At 57.1% G+C, this 21,108-nt stretch overlaps 2 protein-coding genes across 2 annotated transcripts; both read right to left on the bottom strand.

Annotated features, from left to right (window-relative positions):
• Positions 1-1,051: 1,051 nt before the first annotated feature.
• On the bottom strand, positions 1,052-2,020 carry LOC142005055 (olfactory receptor 10A4-like). Its single transcript, XM_074982737.1, has one exon. It carries the CDS (start codon positions 2,018-2,020, stop codon positions 1,052-1,054), a length of 969 nt encoding a protein of 322 aa, XP_074838838.1.
• Positions 2,021-16,335: 14,315 nt separating this feature from the next.
• LOC142004938 (olfactory receptor 10A4-like) lies at positions 16,336-17,169 on the bottom strand. Its single transcript, XM_074982615.1, has one exon. The coding sequence runs from the start codon at positions 17,167-17,169 to the stop codon at positions 16,336-16,338; it is 834 nt and encodes a 277-aa protein (XP_074838716.1).
• Positions 17,170-21,108: the final 3,939 nt, after the last annotated feature.

Raw genomic sequence — 21,108 nt, 5'->3', positions numbered from 1 at the left:
AAACTGACTGGTCTGTAATTTCCTGGGTTGTTCTTATTTCCCTTTGTAGAGATGGGCACTTCATTTCCCCTTTTCCAGTCTTCTGGAATCTCTCCTGACTTTCCAAAGATGACAGCTAAAGGCTCCGATACTTCCTCTATCAGCTCCGCGACTATTCTAAGAGGGATTTCAACAGGTCCTCGTGACTCACAGACATCTAACTTCCCTAAGTAATTTTTAATGTGTTCCTTTTTCATTTTATCTTCTAATCTCACCCCCTCCCCGCTAGGACTCACCACGTCCGGCATTTCTCCATCAGACGTCTTGGTGAAGCCCAGAACAAAGAGGTCCTGAACCAGCTTTGTCATTTCCAGTGTTCCCGATGCTGTTCCTCGCTCCTCACTGAGCAACAGGCCTACCCTGCGCTTGGCCTTTCTCTTGCTCCTCATGTATTGCTGGTTGGCCTGACGGTACAACCAACATCTTTTCGCCTCCTTCTGCCTCACACAACCTCAGTTTCAGGACTTCCTCACACCTCTCCCTGTCAGCATCCCACATGGCATTGTCAGAAGAAAGGGGTAGTAAGGAAAAGAGCTTTGCACAGTCTGACCTGGGAAGGACACGGACGGCGGAGGTGGACCTGGAATGAAACGCCTCTCCTGGGAAGCTTTGTTTTCCTTTCACATTTCCAATTTTGAAGGTCAAAAATCAGGAAGATACTTTGACTAAATCTGTTCCTTTGGGGTTTTTTCCCCCCAATGAATTATAAATGCGGGGAAATCATTCTGCCTTTCAAATGTATAAAACATATATAAAGAGAAGATAGTCAAAAAGGTGCCACAGGACGTCTTGGTTTTGAAGGTACCGACTAAGATGGCTACCTCTCAGATGCAAAAAAAAATAGAAATTTAAAATTTTGGGGTAATTTGTCAACAAAAGTTTCTCTTCCATTTTCCTGAGAGGAAACGAAAAAATATTGAGAGCCGTTGGGAGAAATTCAGTAAAATATTTATTCATTTCCCTTCAACAGGATCCCCACCGCCCAATTTTGACTCACTCGACTTCTCAGTCTCTAGTTTCTCCAGTGGTGAGAAAAGCTGCTCTTCTGCACAGTTTTTCTCAAGGCTCCTTTCACCTCTTTGTTCCTCAGAGTGTAAATTATGGGGTTCAACACTGGTGAGACAATTATGTTCAATAGGGAAATCAATAGGTCACTCTGTGTAGTGGAGCCAGTGTTGGGTACCAGGTAGGTGATGAGGGCCGTTCCATAGAACACAGTCACCACCGTGAGGTGGGAGGAGCAGGTGGAGAAGGCTTTACGCCTTCCCTCCGCCGATGGCAGCTTGAGGATGGTGGAGATAATGCGGATGTAGGACAGGAGTATCAACAGGAAAGGGCCCAGGGTGAACAGAACTGCCACCATACGGCCTACAGCCTTAATCATTGATGTGTCAGCGCATACCATTTTCAACAATGGTGGAGCATCACAGAAGAAGTGATGGATGCGGTTGGAGCCACAGAAGGGCAGGCTGAAAAGCCACATGTTCAGAGGAACTCCCACCGAGATGCCAGCAACCCATGAAGCCCCCGCGAGCAGAGCACACGCCCGGCCGCTCATGATGGTTGTGTAGCGCAGGGGGTGACATATGGCCACGTAGCGGTCGTAGGCCATGGCTGCGAGGAGCCAGCATTCCGTGAGGCCCATGATGGCATTGACGTACGTCCCCACTGCACAAGCTGCAATGGAGATGGTCTTTTCCTCCACCAGGAGGTGAGCCAGCAGCTGAGGGACCACACTGCTGGTGAAGCAGATTTCCGAGGCAGACAGGTTCACCAGGAAGAAATACATGGGGGTGTGGAGGGAGGGGCTCAGCTTTATCAGCAGGATAATGAGTAGGTTCCCCATCAGGGTGAGCAGGTAGATGACCAGAAGCACCACAAACAGAAGGAGTTGCAGCTTGTTAAGGTACGAGAACCCCACCAGGATGAACACATCGGAGATGGTCTGGTTCCCTCCAGGGTCACCCTCGGAAGAGGTCATCTGCAGGGGGACAAAGAGACCGTGTCTGAGACATATGAGAAATGTGACTGCAAATTAAAACATTTGTCCTGGTTTCCTTCCAGTTGGGACCCTTCTGACTAACACCTGCTGAAATTTCTCTGTAAATAACAGCAACTGACCCGGCCTTGCTCAGGGCTTTCAGTAGAGTCAGGGCCATTTGGTTTGTGCACTCAAGGGGTTGACTGTCTGGTTCTGTCTCCTTGAAGTCAGGTTTCTCTGGGCTCCTCCCTGTCACTGGGTTAAGATTTCTCCTGTCCATGGGAAGGTGAGTTTCCCGGAGTTCTTCATTTTCATCTGATGGAAGAGCCGCTTGTCTCTGTCTCTGTGTTTCCAGTCCAGGTTGTGTCTGTTGCATTTCCAACAGCTCTTGATTGGGCTGTTCTGTGTGAATGGGATGGAGCTGGACCTGACGGGGGTCTAATTCCCTCAGTGAATGTGGCGCTGTGTAAGTTGTGTCACTTCCAGTGGGAAAGTGCATTTCCTGATCTGCGTCTCTGCTGTCTCGCTGGTCTGAAAGGCGTGGTGAGAAGGAATGGTGTGGTAGGTTGAGCCCGTTGTTGTGGATCAGCCTGGTGCAGCCCAAGGGTGATAGTAACAGCTATGTCTTCTACGTACACTTGTATGGGCACCCCCAGCTCTTGGGGGGCTCCCCATGGGCTGTGTAAGATATGTCAATGGGGTGGAGGCGGGTGGCTGAAGGCTGGGGGACGAGGGAGTCTTGGGGCTTGGGACGGTGGAGGGGTAGAGGTGGGTGGTGGAGTAGGTGGAGCAGAAGATGGAAGGATTGGGGGACCAGGGCAGGGGGCAGAGGGTGCTGCAGTGAGGGCAGGGGGCTGTGGGGGAGGCCTTATTGCATGTGGTGGTTAAGGGAAGGGGATGGGGGTGCAGAAGTCAGAGGGTTGGGGGGGACACAGGGCAGGGGGTGGGAGGTGCTGGGTAGTTGTACATCAGGGAGATGATTACCGACAGGGAAGGGCCTATGAGGGCAGGAATGGGTCAGGGCAGAGGGTTTGGGTGTGGGAGGGTCGGGGGTGAGGGCAGGAGCTGGAGGTGCAGATGTCACAGCAGAGTTTGGTGTGGGGGATCTCAGGGCAAAGGGGGAGGATGACGGAGTGAGGGGAGGGGGCTCAGGACAGAGGGTTAGGGGGGGCGTTAGGGCAGGTGTTTGGGTGGGTTGTCATTGCCGGGGTGTGATGGAGTATGTGCAGGGTCCGGGAGGGTTGGGGCAGCTCAGGGCAGGGGGTGGAGGGAGCCAGACGGAGGGTGCGCTGTAGGGTCGGTGCAGAGTCTGGGGGTGAAAGTGTCACCGCAGCCAATTTCCCAAATACGATTTCTCAAACGAGGGCACATTCTCCTCTCACTCGTATGTTAATAATACGAATAATCACATCAGTGCCCGGATTCCCCTGCAGTGACACCTCACACCAGCAAACGGACACTGTGGAGCCTAAACATGCTGGAAACTGTTTTAAGATGGAGAAAATATTTAAAACACCCAGAGGATGTAGACACTTAATCTGCATGAAAATTTTGAAACTCTTGAGCGAAATCTTTCAGCAAAATCTTCCCATTATTTATGACATATTGCTTTGGATTCAGTCTTTGGAAAAAAGACCTGAATTCAAGGGGTTTTTTATTTTTATTTTTTTGGATACTCTCCAGACACTCCCAGGCATTTTCTCCCAGTTTTAAGTTTGCTCATTGGAAAAATAAGAGGGGTGAGGAAAGAAAGGGGAGAAAAATGAATGAGAAGTTGAGAAAATAATTTTAATTTTTAAGTTTAGTTTTATTTCACTTTTTGACTACTTGAAAATGTAAAGATTGAAAATTGTGACCCAGGATTCCATGACAGAAATATTTCGCTCTTAACATTTCAGATCACTTTTTTAAAAAAATGACTAAAGAGAGATCTTGTCATCCACAATTTGTTGACAGAATTACGTATTTGCACAGTCAATTGTTTCTGTAGAAAAATGTCAACTCCAGAGAAGAGGGTGAAGTTGCTGTGAGAAACTCAGGAGAATGGTTTTGTGGGAAAGCCACTGACCTTGGGCTGCAGAGACCAAGATACAGTTTTTGTCCCACCAGACACAACTTGGCTACGTCGACACTAGAATCACCTGCTGACAGCAGTTACTGCTGGAAGAGGTGTCCTGACAAAACTTCTACCCACAGATTGTGTCTGCACATAAAAGCAGGTCGATCTTTCCATCCGATCTGTCAACAAACCGCCCCCCCACCACCACCCCCGGCGCATCTACAAGGCTTTTTAACACATTTTGTACGTAGACGCTTCACAGGGTTTGTCAACGACACCCAACAAAACCCCAGTTTTGTCTCCACAACTGGAGTGTAGCTGGAGCCCTTTTGTGCCCATAAACAATTCACCCCCCCTCCTGGTGTGCGCTCTTCCAAGGAGAATAATGGAGGTAGGTGACCAATTCCCCTCGATCCTCTCACTCCTGACCTCTCCAGGGCCCTTTAAAAACCAGGGACTGCGACTCACTTTCCCTTTGTGAAACAGGGCGATGCTGCAGCTCCCTGCCTTGGTAGGAAGGCTCTGAGGGCCAGTCCCCTGACGACCGTGAAGCACTCAGGTACAAGGGCGAGGAGGTGGATCTCCTGGGGACAAAGGCAGTGAAAGTGGACAGGACATTGCTCACCACTTTCCTGTCAGCCTCAGAGGCTGCCGAACTCACTGCAGCTGCTCAGGAGTGGAGGCTGAAGACGCGCCCAAGGACTCAGCTCCAGACAGCTGGATGTAAAAGCCTGAGCACCTCTGGGCTGAGCTGAGCACCCACAGCTGTTGGGTCAGCTGCTGGAGGAGACCCCTAAAGCTCCATCCAGGCGCCAGCCTATGAGCAGGAGAGAGACACTCACAGGGATAGTACGGGATGCTCCCCAGTCCTTGTCGGACAGGTGGCTTTTGGACACTGGAGGCTGGCAGGTCCCAGCAGACAAAGGCGTTGTGTGTCCGGCTCCCACTGAAATTCTGGGGCTTTGCAATTCCAGAGTAAAGCCACGAGACAGCTACAGAGGGGTAAACTTCTCTACAAGCAAGCAGCCGCCCGGGCAATCTCACTCTGGTTTTATCTGCAGCCCCAGATACCTCCCTTGGCTCTTTCTCGGTTTCATTCACACCACCACCTTGCCCCGGCATCTCTTAGCTGAGTCCTGCAGACCTGGTCTGGGAGAGCCAGAGGCACAAAGACCTCGGACCATCCTGGGAGCAAAGCATCCGTGGTTTGTCCTTCCCCTATCTGCTGAGACTGCTCTGGGAACTCCAGGTAACATCTGGAGATCCCTTTGGAGGAGCACTCGCTCTGTGAGTGCCAGATGCTACCTCCCCGGCTAAGGCTGTTCTTTCCTGAGCAGTGCAGCCCTGAGCAGCTCTCATCTTAATGCTAATAACCAGTCCCCACCGTCGCACCGCACACTGTGTGAAGGAAAAGTCCGTACCTGCTGCGACTGGCCGTGGCTGTGACCTCAGAGCCGGCTGCCTCCCAACCATCGAGGGCATCCTGGGGTGTCCAAGCTGATCATTTCCGTCCTGGCCAGCAGACAAAGACAACCCAGTTCCAAAGAGGTGAGAGCCTCATAAATCTCCCCGTTAAGTGTTCACTAAGCCTGGTGCTGGGCGTGACGAGACGCTGAAATCCCCTGGAGCTTTACTGGGAACGATCACGAAAGTTGTTGCTCTGGAGCTCTGGGAATTTGCCCACAAGAGGCGTCGTTAGTAACTTTAGGAACTTTCCGCAGGCTGACTTTGTGCCATGTGAAGATACACTTAATTGGGTTGTTGTAACTCTGCTCCGTGCTGATGTCATTTGGTCACCGGCTAGTCCTTGTGCCACGGGAAGAAGAAAATAACTCTTCTCTATTCTGTTTCTCCATTGAGTTGAAGATTGTGATTTGCTTCGCTGACAGCAATTTCTCCTTTAGTCTTCCACGTGGAGAAAGTTAAACTGTTCCAGCCTTGGAAGTGTTTATTCTGAGCAATTGGCTGGAGCAGAAAACGTTCAGTTTCCCCAGGGAAAACCTGCTTTGCAACCAGAACAAACCCAGTGTGGGACAGGAAGTGTTGAGAAGGAACAAAACCATTGATCTGAATTTCATTCTGGTTTTACAGAGCAGGACTGTGGCTGCTCCCTTCACTCTGGGGACTGAACTGCCCTGACAGCAGGTCCTGCCATTGGAATGGGAACCAGGCGAGTCCCCAGGCCCGCAGGCGGAGCGACCCCACTGCACAGCACCAGCAGCGGGTGTATTGTGGGAATCCCACTGAGAGGGGCAGTAATATGGCCGTTCCTGATCAAGGGGAGGACGTCCAGCCCTGGACTGAGACTCAGCAGGTCTGGGCCCACCAGTTTCCAGCTTGGTGACTTCAGGCAAGGCCCCACCCCTGTCTGTGCCTCAGTTTCTCCATCTGTAGAATGGGGATAATGGACCTTCTCTCCTCTGGAAAGTAGGTTGTGTGCTGCTGAAGAGATGACCTCAGAGTCAGTCCTAACTGTGTGACAGAGCCTCCAGCAGGCCGTGGTTCCAGCTGAGGACGTACAATACACTCTAGCAAGAGAAGGGGCCTTAATAGCAGCGCCCTTGTGTCCACGCCAGGGCTCAGGCCAGTGTCTGCTTAACACCTCCCCGGTTACACTGGCCTGTCTGCCAAGGACTGACAAGCTGGGTGGGGCCAAGGGAGCAGCCCCTGGGACGTTACTGCCCAGCCCGCTCCGCCCCAGACCCAGCTGCTATTCAGTGGGGCTCCAGGGGAACCCCTCCAACCTCCAGAGGGGCTGGCCAGGGCCAGGACACCAGCCTTGCGGGGGAGGGGTGGGGGTAGCAGTGACATCACAAAGGCCTGTGGCAGGACCTCAGCCGATTGGAGGACAGGGATGACCTCACAGAGAGACCCTGACAACAGCCAATCAGGACAGAGGCGCGAGGCGGGGACAAGCTCAGAGATTCCCGCGGCTTGGCAGCAGCCGGCGCCTCCCCAGGGTCTCTGCGGGGGCCGGAGGGAGAACTGGGACCGACGGGCGGGGCCGGAGGAGCCTCGTGGGCGTTTTCTCCTTCCCTGCGGCCGGTGGGGCTGGGCCCGGGGAGAAGGTGGGAGCCTCCGAGGGGTTTGGAGCCTGCTCGGTCTGGTTCCCCTTCGCCCCTTTCCCTCCCTCTGGCTGCCCCCTCCTGCCTCCGCCCCCTTTCCCGGCCCCCCGCCAAGCAGGGTGGGTGGGGGCTGGGGTGGGGGCGGGAGGCCTCCCACGGAGCTGGGGCTGGCGGAGCGCTGGGAGCCGGAGGTGACCTGGGCCGGCCTTTTGCGTGTTTTCAGGAGTGTCTTGAGGAGGAGGGAAAAACGTTGCTCTCCTGGGCCTCTGAGGGCAGGACAAGGAGCAATGGGCTGAACCGGCCCCCAGGGAGGTTGAGGTCGGACGTGAGGAAAACTCCCCACCTGGCCGGGTGGTCGAACACTGGAATAAATCGCCCAGGGGCTGTGGAATCTCCATCCCTGGAGACGTCTCAGGGCAGGTTGGACACACACCTGTCAGGGAGGCTCCAGCCGGTGCTGGGTCCTGGCGCGAGCGCAGGGGACTGGACTCGACGTTCTCTCGAGGTCCCTTCCAGGTCTCCTGTTGTGGGATTCACAGCCCAGACCGACCAGTCCCAGGCCAGCAGGGGCTGGGGGGTCGAGCTGCTTCTCTGCAGTTCCTGCCTTGGCGCAGTCCCCGAGTCTCTCTGGGGCTGTGTCTGCACTGCTGCCCTCCTGGGGAAGAGGAAATGCAAATGAAGTGCTCATTAGCATATGTCACACGCTCATTTGCATGTCCCCGTCAAACACTTTTTGCAAAAGAGGCTTTTTTGCCAAAAAAACCGCACTGGACACGCGGCCATTTTGTGCAAAAATCATGTAAACCTGGGACCCCCCATCCCCCCCCTTCCCCTGCAGGCTCTGCAGGGCCTGGTCTGGCCTCGGGCCGGCCCTGCGGGGGACCTGCGGCAGAGCCCCAGAGGGCAGCAGGACAGCTGGGAGGGGAGCGTGGGGGTGGGGGGGCAGTTTCCCTGGGGGAGCGGCGGAGCCCGGCTGTAACTCACCCCCCACCCGCACTGCCCGCGAGTGACCTCTGAGCCGGCTCCCGGACCCCGGCGTGGGCAGGCGGCTCCCACAGGCCGCAGGGCGGCAGCTGCAGGGCCTGGTCTGGCAGTGACCCTGGGGCAGAGTCAGAGCCGGGCCTGAGCCAGACGTGGGCCCAGCTCATCTGCTCCTGGCTCAGGGAGCCCCTGGCACTTTCAGGGCCCATGTTCCAGCCCCGGCTCCAGCCAGGCTCCTGCCCGGCCCTGGGTCCCTCCTCGCCCCCTGGAGCCGCTGGGGGGAGTCCCCATGGAGGGCCCTGCCCAGCGCCCTTTGCCCAGGAGCTGGGGGTCTCGTCCGGCCCCTCTCCCCAGTGGCTGCAGCAGAGGGACGTGGGGAGGGGGCTCCTGGGGGGGGCTGGGGGCTGGCAGCAGGACGCTGATGGGCCCCGTCTCCTCCCTTCCAGCACAGCTCAGCACAGTCCCCAAGTAGGGAGCTGGGGGCCCAGCTGGGACCGTCCCTCAGGGCCCAGCCGAGGACACCGGGCGGCCGGCCAGGGAGGTGCCGGACCCCTCTCCCCACTGCTGCTGCGCCAGAGGTAAGGGACCCGCTGGGCACCGGCCCCTGGAGCAGTGACACCGCCAGGCGCCAGGCCGGGGCCCTGCGGAAATGCCCCCCAGCCTGTCCCCCCCCCGGGAAATGGGAGCCCGGTCGCAACGCGCCAGAGCCCCTGGGACCGGCCCGCGGGAGGGGGCGTCTGTCTGCCCCCCACCCCCACCCCCGCTCCATGTGGGACCAGCCCCTCCCCAGCACCAAGGCGCCGGCTCTTCTGTGGGGCCAGGGCTGCAGCCCCCTGGGAACCCAGCCCCAGCCAGGCCCTGGGGCAGCCGCACGCTGCAGGGAACAGAACAGCTGGGGGGCGGGACGGGGGCGGGGGCAGCAGCTCCTGTGCCCATAGGTGGGAGGGGTCTGGCCCTGGGGGCACTAGAGAGGTGCTGAGTCCAACCCAGGGCCCGGCTCCCCCTGAGCCCTGGTTCCCGGGGCCCCGCGTCCGACAGGCCGTTGCTCTCTTGGGACAGGAGCAGCCCGGCCACGGGGACGCGCCAGCTCCCCCGGCTCAGCCTGGCGCCAGGTGCCCGCGGCTCGGCAGGGGCTGGGCCAGGGCAGGCGCCGGCTGCTGGGGAGGGAGGGAGCCGCCGGCGGGAGTCAGCGCCTCGGTCGCAGCTTTTCCCGCTCACGCCGGGCCGGGAGCCACAGCACCACCTGCAGCCTGGACCGGGCTCCTGTGGAGAGGGAGGGGCTGCCCCCCGCGGGGGATGGAACCGCCCCCGTCTCCTGTCCCGCACAGGGACCTGCCCAGCCCTGTGCGCCAGGGCCAGGTTATGGACTGTAGCCATTGGGCAGCGCTGCCCTGAGAAAAGGGGCAAGGGACCGACTCTGGCCAGTGGACCGCACTGCCCTGAGAAAAGGGGCAAGGGAGCGACTCTGGCCATTGGGCCGCACTGCCCTGAGAAAAGGGGCACGGGACCGACTCTGGCCATTGGGCCGCACTGCCCTGAGAAAAGGGGCAAGGGACCGACTCTGGCCATTGGGCCGCACTGCCCTGAGAAAAGGGGCAAGGGACCGACTCTGGCCATTGGGCCGCACTGCCCTGAGAAAAGAGGCGGGTTATGGACTCCGCTCACTAGGCTGCCCTGCCCCAAGGCAGTTCTGCCAGAGGGGAGCTCGGATCCCACAGGCTTTGTGGCGGGAGAAGCTGCCGTCCTCTCAGAGCCAGGCGCGGGCTGGACCCAGCGGCCCGACTGTGAGAATTCCAGCCCAGGGATGGGGCTGGTCGCTGCGCAGGTTGGAGGCTGAACAGCCGGCCCAGCGGCCAGGGCCCTGCGAGGTCACACACGGGACAAGGGCAGCGGAGGAGAAACCTGCCGGCCAGGGCAGAGAAGCAGACGGGGGCTGCACCACGGGGACCTGCTGAAGAGTTCAACACACCAAGGGGCCTCCCCGTCGCACCGCGTCCCCCAGACCCCGAGCTTGGGCTGCGGCTCCCGTCAGCCACGGCGCTGGGCGGAGAAGCCTCAGAAATACAGCGCGTCACAGCCCTGCCCTGGGCGCTCATGGCCTGGCCAGACCCCTCCCAGGGAGACTCCCATCCAGTGCACAGCGCTGTGGCAGCAGTGGGGAACCTCAGGGGCGGGGGCCGGATGCAGCCCCCGGGCTTGTGGGGATCCGGCCCCTGAAGCTCAGTGCTCCCCCCTGCACTGGGGAGCCCACGCTGGGAGGGGTGGGGGCTGTCTCTCACTTGTGTGCAGCCCCCGAATGATTTGTCTCTGTGGTCAGTGGCCCTGACCCAACACAGGTTACCCACCCCTGCTTGTTGGGGGAGGAAGTTCCCTGAGAACCTGACTAGGGCCCCACCCATTTCACAGCCAGGAGATGTGTGACGGGGGTGGAATCTGATCTCCCCACGTGGCGAGGAGCCTGGGGCGCCCAGCTGCTAACCTGGCCAGGCTGGGATGGGACAGGAGTTGTCCTTCCCCTTCACGGCCACGCCTGGTGGGGAGATCAGCGCCACCCTGAGAGGCAGGAGAAATGAGGGTGGAACTGCTCTGGCCCTGCCCCGCAGGCTGCTCGGGAGTGAAAGTGTCATTCTTGGTACGTCCCCCACCCCCACCACACACACCCTATTTCGGTCCAGGACACGCACAGTCAGAGCGCCATGAGATTCCCCACGAGAACACCCGAGAGGGGGAACCGGAGCAGCGTGGGAACTGCCTGGCTGTGAAATGGGCGAGGGGGCAGGGGAACGCGATGGGGCCCGAGTTACGGCGTGTTCCATGGAAGTGGTGGGAAAGGGTCTGCCAGAAACTCTTTGCCCTGTTGGATCTCAGGGTCATTGGGGATTCCCCTAGTGCAGCCTTTCTCCAGCTGGGGCTCCCAACCCACAAGGGGGTCACAGGGCAGGGTAGGTGGCTCACGAGCAGGGTCACTGGCCGTCCGGGTGTTCCCAGCCATGACCTCCTCTTTGGGCCTCAAATCTTCCCCTGGGCAGATGTTTGGAAATATTAAAAATGTCAGATTTCTCCCGGCTTTCCCAGCTGAGTGCCTGGAGAGCAGCGGCCACGGTCTGGGCACCCGGTTCGGACGGCAGCGTCACTGCCAGCAGCAGTACAGGGGGAAGGGAGGCCTGGTGCGGTATCACCACCCCTCCTCCTGCACCACTGCTGGCGTGGGGCTGCCTTTCGATCTGCGCCGCATCAGAGCAGTAGCTGCTGGCGGGTCACCCAGCTCAGAAGTCAGCGCCTCCACCAGCCGCAGCACATAGGGAAGGGGGCAGGATATGTTCCTGCCCCCTTCCCTTCTGCACTGCTGCTGAGTGCGAGCTGCCTTCTGAGCTGGGTGGTCGCAGAGCAGTGGCTGCTGGCCAGGGGCCCAGCTCAGAGGACAGCGTCCCTGCCAGCAGCACCGCAGAAGGAGGGGGGGCATCGTGTGGTATTGTCACTCCTACGTCTGTGCCACTGCTGGCGGTGGCCCTGCCTTCCGAGCTGGGCGTCTCACCAGCAGCCACGACTCTCTGGCCGCCCCGCTGGGCAGTCAGTGCTGCTCCCAACAGCGGTGCAGCAGGATGTGAAGGGGGGTTGGGGTGGGATTGCAGCACTTCCTTCTGCACCACCGCTGGGGGCAGCCCTGACTCCCAAACGGGGCGACCAGAGAGCGGGTGCCACTGGCCAGGGGATACTACAGAGGGCAGCGCCGGCGCCAGCAGCAGCACAAACTGGGGGTGTCAACGTGTGTCGTCGATGACAAGATTAAACAATACGCCTGGGCCGCTTGGTTAATCCTGTCGGCTGCACACCCCTCCCCCGGCGGCCGCAGTATCAGAGGCAGGAAGCAGGGGGTGTGGGAGCTGGTGCCTGTGGGGAGCCGGTTTTCAAGCAGCCGCCCCATGAGCCCCAGATCCCACAGAGCTGCCTGGTCTCCTGCCCCCGCACTGCTGCCTGGGGCAGAGATGCAGCGATGGGGAGGGTCGGGGAGCAGGCGGGAGCCGGTGCACATGGAAAGTGGGTTCCCACCCAGCTCTCCCGCCCCCAGGAGCTGTGGAATAATTGTGGAGTTGCTGCGGTTTGAGGCGCTGACACCGTTATTCAATGACTTCCTGTCTGACGTCCCTAGCGCAGAAGGGAGGGCGGCCCTGCATGGTGCTGCCCTTCTTCCTTCTCTGTCATCGCCGCCGGCGGCACCACTGTTCCCGCCAGGCAGCCGGACAGTCAGTGCTGTCGGCGGGAGCCGTGCGGAAGGCAGGTGGCCTGGGGCAGCTTTGCCTCCCTCCTTCTGTGCCGCTGCCGTCGCTGCTGCTGCTGCAGACTAAGGACATCACAGAGATTAGTTTCCTAGTGGATTCCCCTCCCCCCACAAAGTGGTGAAAATCAAGTGGCCCACGATGGAGCTGTGTGGAAATTGCTCCACCCAGCATTACAATGCAGCTGCCTCTGGGGTGGAACGCAATGGCTGCCTGATAGCGCACTGCAGTGCTGGCCCTGAGTCACTGTCCCAGTGCTGAACTGCAGCCACTTCTGGGGTGGGGCGGAGGTGCTATATAACAGCACCCAGCAACGCCGCCATGTGCTGCAGCATTGGGGTGAGAAAGACTCCATGGCTGGTGAATGGCAGGGTGGGGCCATTGCCTGAGGACAAGGGCTGAACCTCACCCCTGCTTTCCTCTCTCTGGATGGCATCTCCCAGCCGTAACCTCCCGGGGAGACAGATGGGGAAACAGGCCCAGACCTGGGGCAGGGCCTCAGCCAAGGTCGCCCAGCGAGTCACGGCAGGGCAGGGCTGGGCTGGAAGCTGCTGTCCTGTCACTCAGCCGCAGCCCTTACCCACAGTACGATCCATCGCACACAGGTCTGTGCTGGGCCGAGTTCCCAGGGCAGCCGGCAGGTTCTGGCCCCCTCTGCGTTCCCCACACCGGCAGCACGTAGCTCTCCCCCGCCCAGAGTCCCCGGCCGGCTCCGCTTTCTTGGGGCGAAGGGGCCGAGGGAGGGGAGGACGATCCGGGCGCAGGAGAGCAGCAGCCCCTGCGAGGAGCCCGAGGGACAGAGGTGTCAGCTGGTCCCTCCCATCCACGGTCTCCTGGCCCCCGGCGGCTGAGGTGGCAGCTGAGCCTCCCCTCTGACAGCACCCCCCAGCCGTGCTCCCCCAGCCCTGCCCCCTCGTCCCCCAGCCCTGGCCCCCCAACTGCTCAGCCCTGGCCCCCCAGCTGTCTGCCTGCACCCACCGGTCTCTCCTGGCTGGTTTGGTTCCCGACGAGTCGCCCCACACGCGCGCTGAGCAGACCCCGGTCCCAGCCTGAGCCGACAAGGCGGCTGTTCCCTGGGAGGGACGCAGGGGCCAGGCAAGGACGGTCCCAGGCTGGGGCAGGGCCTGGCAGTGCAGTTCCTCTCGGCTGGGGAGGATGGGGACAGCAGACGGGGCGCAGGAAAGTGGGAGCAGGCCCGTGAGCCCGGCCCCACCGGAGGAATCAGGCTGCCTCCCCTCGCGCCTGTGCTCGCACCGCTGCTGTGCCCTGCGCGGTGTCTGAGAAGCAATAACCCTTCTCCTCCCCCGGCCGGCTGGGCGCCACATCTGGCTGCGGAGGGGGGAGCCGGGCCGGGGGCTCCCCGATGCCGTCACACCCTCCAGATCCCTGGGGCGCAGGGTGAGGTGTGTGCAGGGGGCAGGTGGGCTCGCCCTGCCCCTGGGATTGTCCCACCCACTGGGAGGACACTGGGGCAGACCCTTCGGGGGCAGGGCGGGGGGCAGCCTGTGGGTGGGGGGCACCCTGGGGTGTCGTGCTGATCCCACTGCAGCAGCAGGAGCTGAGACAGGCCTATGGGCACTGCCAGGAGCTGGTACTGACGGAGGGTGAGAAGGGGCTGCAGGCCAACGAGGGGTCACGCTGCCACCCAGCTGCCCCCACCGAGGGAAGGAGAGGCCCAGGGACAGGATCCCCCTGTGGCACCGTTACAGGGACACCTTCTCCTCCCTGTGCGTGGGGAGCCAGCCGGGCAGGCGCGGAGGGGGTGGGGGCAGGGAGGGCACATGGGGCGGGGTCCCCTCTGCGTCTGGCCTGATGTTGGCGCTTGGCCGTACCCTGTGCTGTGAGGGCCCAATCCAGGCCTGGCGCAGGCCAAGGCAGCTCCACCCGTTCCAGTGGTGCAGGGGGACCCACTTCCCCAGGGCTGAACTGGACCCTGGGAGGGGCTGGGGCAGTGGGGGAGCCTGGCTGGGGTGAGGGAGAGCGAATGGTCCGTTCTCCTTCCCACAGGCACTGGCGGCTCAGAGTCACCCGACCCCGGTGAGCCGCTGTGGGAAACTGCCCTCGGTGGCTGGTTTCCCCAGCACGGCCCAGTCCAGTCACATGGCAGCTGGGATGGACGTCTGGGCGTCCGATTTCAACCCCATTGCTCAGCCCAGGCCACCTGACCCCTTGGGCTGCTGTGGACGACAAGTCCCACTTCCCTGAGATGTGTATTTGACATCTGAGCCTGGTGTCCAGCCCAGCAACCTGGTTCTCTCTCTCTCTCTCTCTCTCTCTCTCTGTGTCACACCTCCTCGTGTGACTCGCAGCACTCAGACATTTCTAACACAGCTACAGAGCCAATGTGTGTAACTTCTCACACGACCACGGCACCGACACACAAGTCACACCCAGCTTCAGGGCATCTCCAGCTTTCATCAGACCCCTCACTTGGCCCCCCAGCCCCAGGGTCGGTGCCGCTCTACACACCGGTGACAGAAATGGCTTCCACAGCCAGGGCACAGCTCCAGTCCCGGCACAGAGGTGCCCCTGCCCGGCTGGGCTGGCGTGGCCCTTCTCCCCACGGCGGGCGGGGACTGCTCAGGCACAGAGCCTCTCTGTGGACAGGAACCATTCATAACGACCCTCTGAGAACGGCTGTACAGCCAGTTATGCACCCACCTTACAGCAGCCCCATCTAAGTCGTATTTGCCGAGTATATTGATAAGAAGACATTCCAGACCATATCAAATGCCTTCCTGAACCACAGGTGCACCACATCCTCCCCTTCTCCCTTGTCCACAAGTCTTATTATCCTATCACAGAAAGTGATCCAATTGGTTGGCCATGATTTCTTCTCTCTAAATCCATGCTGGCTGTTACCCAGACCCTTATTTTCTTCTAGATGTTTCCAAATGAATTCCTTAATGACTTGCTCCATTACCTTTCCTGGCACAGAAGTTAAACTAACTGGTTTCTCACTTCCTGGGTTTTCCTTATTTCCCTTTTTTGAGACAGGCACTTTTTTTGCCTCTTCCAGTCTTCTGGAATCTCTCTCGACTTCCAGGACTTTTCAAAGACGATAGCTAAAGGCTCAGATATCTATCCCTTAAGCTCCACCAGGATTCTTGGAGGCATTTCATCAGGTCCTGGTGACTTCCAAACAGTGAACATTTCTCGGTCATTTTTACGTTTTGTTTTTTTTTATTTTCTCTTCTAAACCTGCCCCCTCCCAACGAGCTTTCACCACATCAGGAATTTCTCCACAGACTTGTTGGTGAAGACCAGAACAAAGAGGTCATTAAGCAGCTCTGCCATTTCCAGTTTTCTTGATGTTGTTCCTCGCTCCTCACTGCACAACAGGCCAACCCTGTGCTTGGCCTTTCTCTTGCTTCTAATCTGTTGCTGGTAGGCCTGGCAGTGCAACCAACCCCTTTTCGTCTCCTTCTGCCGCACACGACCTCAGTATCAGGACGCCCTCACACCTCTCCCTGTCAGCATCCCACATGGTAGCGTCAGGAGCAAGGAGTAGGAAGGAAAACTGCTTCTCATAGTCTGACCTGGGAAGGACACAGTTGGCAGAGGTGAACCTTGAATGAAACATCTCTCCTTGGACGCTCTGTTTTCCTTTGACATTTTCAAGTTTGAAAATCAGGACCGGACTTTGGCCAAACTAAACCAAGTCCCTTGTTTGTTTGTTTGTTTTTTCCAATGAATTATAAATCAGGGGAAACTGTTCTGCCTTTTGAACTTCAAAAAAAACCAACAACTTAAAATTTTGGGGTAATTTGGCAGCAAGGGTTTCACTTCCCATTTTCCAGACAGGACAAAGTCTTTCAAAGGAACAAAAAAATCAGAGTCGTTGGGAGAAATTCAATGAAATGTTTATGAATTTCCCTTCACTAGCGCCTCCCCCGCCGTGCCCTAATATTGACTAATTTGACTGCTCAGTCTCTAGTTTCTCCAGTGGTGAGAAAAGCTGCTCTTCTGTACAGTTTTTCTCAAGGCTCCTTTCACCTCTTTGTTCCTCAGAGTGTAAATTATGGGGTTCAACACTGGAGAGATGATTGTGTTCAACAGGGAAATCAATAGGTCACTCTCTTTAGTGGAGCCAGTGTTGGGTGCCAGGTAGGTGATAATGGCCGTTCCATAGAACACAGTCACCACCGTGAGGTGGGAGGAGCAGGTGGAGAAGGCTTTACGCCTTCCCTCCGCCGACGGCAGCTTGAGGATGGTGGAGATAATGCGGACGTAGGACAGGAGTATAAACAGGAAAGGACACAGGATGAACAGAACTGTCACCATGGAACCTACAGCCTTAATCTGCGATGTCTCGGCACATGCCAAATTCAGCAATTGTGGGAAGTCGCAGAAGAAGTGGTGGATGCGGTTGGGGCCACAGAAGGGCAGGCTGAAGACCCACATTGTCAGAGGAACTTCCACCGAGATGCCAGCAGCCCAGGAAGCCACCACGAGCAGAGCACACGCCTGGCCACTCATGATGGCTGTGTAGTGCAGGGGGTGACATATGGCCACGTAGCGGTCGTAGGCCATGGCTGCGAGGAGGCAGCAATGCATAAGGCCCACAATGGCATTGACATACAACCCTGCTGCACAAGCTGCAATGGAGATGGTCTTTTCCTCCACCAGGAGGTGAGCCAGCAGCTGAGGGACCACACTGCTGGTGAGGCAGATCTCTGAGGAAGACAGGTTCACCAGGAAGAAATATATGGGGGTGTGAAGGGAGGGGTTCAGCTTTATTAGCAAGATGACGAGCAGGTTCCCCATCAGGGTGAGCAGGTAGATGACCAGAAGCACCACAAACAGAAGAATTTGCAGCTCATTAAGGTACGAGAAGCCCACCAGGACGAACACATCGGAGATGGTCTGGTTCCCTCCAGGGTCGCCCTCGGAAGAGGTCATCTGTAGGAGGAAAAAGAGACGAGGTCTGAGGCACATCAGAAATGTGACTGCAAAAGAAAACATTTGTCCTGGTTTCCTTCCTGTTCGGACCCTTCTGACTAACACCTGCTGAAATTTCTCTGTAAATAACAGCGACTGACCCGGCCTTGCTCAGGGCTTTAAGCAGAGTCAGGGACATTTGGTTTGTGTGCTCAAGGGGTTGACTGTCTGGTTCTGGCTCTTTGAAGTCAGGTTTCTCTGGGCTCCTCACTGTCACTGGGTTGAGATGTTCACTGTCTTCTCCTGTCCATGTGAAGGTGAGTTTCCCAGAGTTCTTCATTTTCATCTGATGGAAGAGCCGCTTGTCTCTGTCTCTGTGTTTCCAGTCCATGTTGTCTGTTTGTTGCATTTCCAACAGCTCTCGATGGAGCCGTTCTGTGCGAATGGGGTGGAGCTGGACTTGACGGGGGTCTAATTCCCTCAGTGAATGTGGCGCTGTGTACGTTGTGCCACTTCCAGTTCCAGTGGGAAAGTGCATTTCCTGCTCTGCGTCTCTGCTGTCTCGCTGGTCTGAAAGGCGTGGTGAGAAGGAATGGTGCGGTAGGTTGAGCCCATGGTTGTGGATCAGCCTGCGCAGCCCAAGGGTGAAGGTAACAGCTGTGTGTTTGAGGTACTCTTGCATGGCCATCCCTGGCCCTTTGGGGGGCTCCCCATGGGCTGTGTAAGATATGTCAGTGGGGGTGGAGGCGGGTGTCTGAAGGCAGTGGGGGAAGGAGTGTTGGGTTGTGGGAGAGGGGAGAGGAAGGGGTGGGGTGTGGAGGAGGGGGAGCAGAAGCTGGGAGGGCTGGGGGACCAGGGCAGGGGGCAGAGGGTGCTGCAGAGAGGGCAGGGGGACGGGGGGGAGGCCTTTTTGCGTGTGGTGGTTAAGGGCAGGGGATGGGGGTGCAGAAGTCAAGGGGTTGGGGGACTCAGGGCAGGGGGTGGGAGGTGCTGGATGGTTGTACACCAGCGAGGTGATTATCGACAGGGAAGGGCCTATGAGGGCAGGGATGGGTTGGGGCAGAGGGTTTGTGGGGTGGGATGGTCGGGGCTGAGGGCAGGAGGTGGAGGTGCAGATGTCACAGCAGGGTTTGCTGTGGGGGGTCTCAGGACAAAGGTGGAGGGGGTGGAGTGAGGGGAGGGGGCTCAGGACAGAGGGCTGGAGGGGGGTGTTAGGGCAGGTATTTGGGTGGGGGGATCCTTGCCGGGGTGTGATGGAGTATGTGCAGGGTCTGCGAGGGTCGGGGCAGCTCAGGGCAGGAGGTGGAGGGAGCCAGATGGAGGGTGAGGTGTGGAGGTCAGTGCAGAGTCTGGGGGTGAAAGTGTCACCGCAGCCGAGTTCCCAAATACGATTTCTCAGACGAGGGCACATTCTCCTCTCACTCGTATGTTAATGATACGAATAATCACACCAATGCCCGGATTCCCCTGCAGTGACACCTCACACCAGCAAACGGACACTGCGGAGCCTCAACACGCTGGAAACCGTTTTCCGATGGAGAAGCCCCCTGGAGTCTGAAAGCAGTGGGGGACTTTGGCCTTTTTGCTCTGCACAGCGTTATTCTTCCTTCAGTGTTAGTGAACGACCCAAATCATTCCTGCCTCCCTCACAGCCAGTTCTGCAATACATCGGTTTGTGTCAACATAAGAGACGAGACCCAGGGCCAGCTCCTTACCTGGTGTAAATCGCAACTACGCCAGGGGTGTAAAAGGAGCTGTACTGAGAACAAGGAGCAATGGGCTTAAACTGCAGCAAGGGAGGTTTAGGTTGGACATTAGGAAAAATTTCCCAGCTGTCAGGGTGGTTAAATGTTGGAATAAATTACCTAGAGGGGCTGTGGAATCTCCATCCCTGGGGATGTTTAAGAGCAGGTTAGACAGACATCTATCAGGGACGGTCTGTGAAGTGCAGGGGACTGGACGGAACAACCTCTCGAGGTCCCTCCCAGTTCTAATGTTCTACAATCCTATGAGTCTGCGAGTTGCTCCACTTCTGAAGCTTTCTCCTATGATGGTAACACAAGGAATTTCACAAGAAAGATCCTATGATGTCGGAGACATTTCCTACACGTTTTACTTCAGGCTCATTTGTTGAAAAGGAACTTCATAATCGCAGGTGTGACCGTGAAGTGACAGAGTAGAATTAAAAATGAGACACAACAAATGGATTTTGCCTGCGCTTAACTTCCTTAGTATGGGGCTCTCACAGGACTGCAGCAAATAACAGTGAGCTTGTAAGTGGGAACCAGAGTGACAGAAGAGACACACTGAGTGGGAACACCCAGAACTGGAGACTGTGTTCTTCTGACTCTCAATGACACACGCTGTCCAAGAGAACAAAGAGAGAACATGAAATCACAGGAGCAAAGGAAAGGGTGGGGCTGAGCTACGCCCAGTGCACATCAAAGAACCTTTTCAAACAGCTGTGAGTGATATTTTCTAAACATACAGAAGTGGTGAGAATTCTTGTGTCTCTCTAAAGAGCTCCTTTGAGGAACCTTCACTGACATTACGAAGGACTTTCCTCAGCACGACCATGGCACTAAGTGCAGAGCTGGCCAAGAAATGGAATTTCCATCCCATGGGAAATGCCAGTGTGTGTTTTCACACTGAATCAATACAAAAAGTTGAAGCAGCAAAAACCCAAATTACAGTTCACAAGAGTCCATATGAACTCAAACGTCCACCACAAAATGTTTTCTCAGTGTTTCCTGATGGAAAACATCCATATACAGGAATTCTTTTCCAGAATGGATTTTGGTTTCTGTTTTTATTTCTGAGTTGACATTTGGACAGGTTCTAAATAAATGGAATTATTTCATTATTTGGCCTTATTTAGTTTGCAGAAGAGAAGAGTGAGGTGGGGATTTGATAGCAGCCTTCAACTTCCTGAAGAGGGGATCTAAAGAAGGTGGAGAGAGGCTGTGACAGAAGGTAGAATGAGGAACGAGGGTTTTAAGTTACCGTGGGGGAACTCTAGGTTGGATATTAAGAATAACTATTTCCCCAGCAGGGTGGGGAAGCACAGAAATGTGTTACCTAGAGAGTTGATGGAACCTCTATATCAAGAAATTTTTAAGTCGCCGCTTCACAAAGTCCTGGCTGGGTTGATTTAGTTGGGGGTGATCCTGCTTCAGGCAGGGGGCTGGACTCAATGACTTCCTGGGTTCTCTTCCAGCCCTGGCATTCTACGATTTACTCACCACTGAGAATAAGGTCCGGGGAGAATCTCATCATTGAAAGCTCAGTGGTAATTTCAGTGCTCTTCAGGTCACCCAGACAGTCCCTTTAGAAACAGGAGACCATGCAATAAATTAACAAAGCACATAGTATGTACCAAAAGGGCTCAGATAAATTCAGCTATGAGAGACCACCTCTAAATTAGTGGGCTTCACCTGTGGAGCATGTGTCGTGGGCATATTCAGGAGTGGCTATTCTGATGAGAAGAGATCAGATGGAGCCCACCCAGCCGACTGTGCTCAAATTCATAAACAGCACACACCTTATGAAAGAAAAGTTACACTCAAGAGATAGTGGATAATGAGGAGGAGGAGGAGGAGGAGGAGGCGGAGGAGGAAGGGTGGGGAGCAGAGTGGAGAAAATATGAGAGATGTGAGAAGAAAAAACACCAACAACACAACCACAAAAAGAATCAGGAATGGGGGGGAGGAGGTGAGGGGCTCATCTGTCACTCTGCTGGGCACTATGGAATGATGGGACCAGAACTTCACCAAGTGCCAATGACCCCCACGCCCTGAAATCTAGCACTTGGCCTCACCCCAGATA

The sequence above is a fragment of the Carettochelys insculpta genome, chromosome 32 (assembly GCF_033958435.1).
Source record: "Carettochelys insculpta isolate YL-2023 chromosome 32, ASM3395843v1, whole genome shotgun sequence".
In the NCBI taxonomy this organism is placed as follows: domain Eukaryota; kingdom Metazoa; phylum Chordata; order Testudines; family Carettochelyidae; genus Carettochelys; species Carettochelys insculpta.
This window is presented reverse-complemented; position numbering and strand designations above follow the sequence as displayed.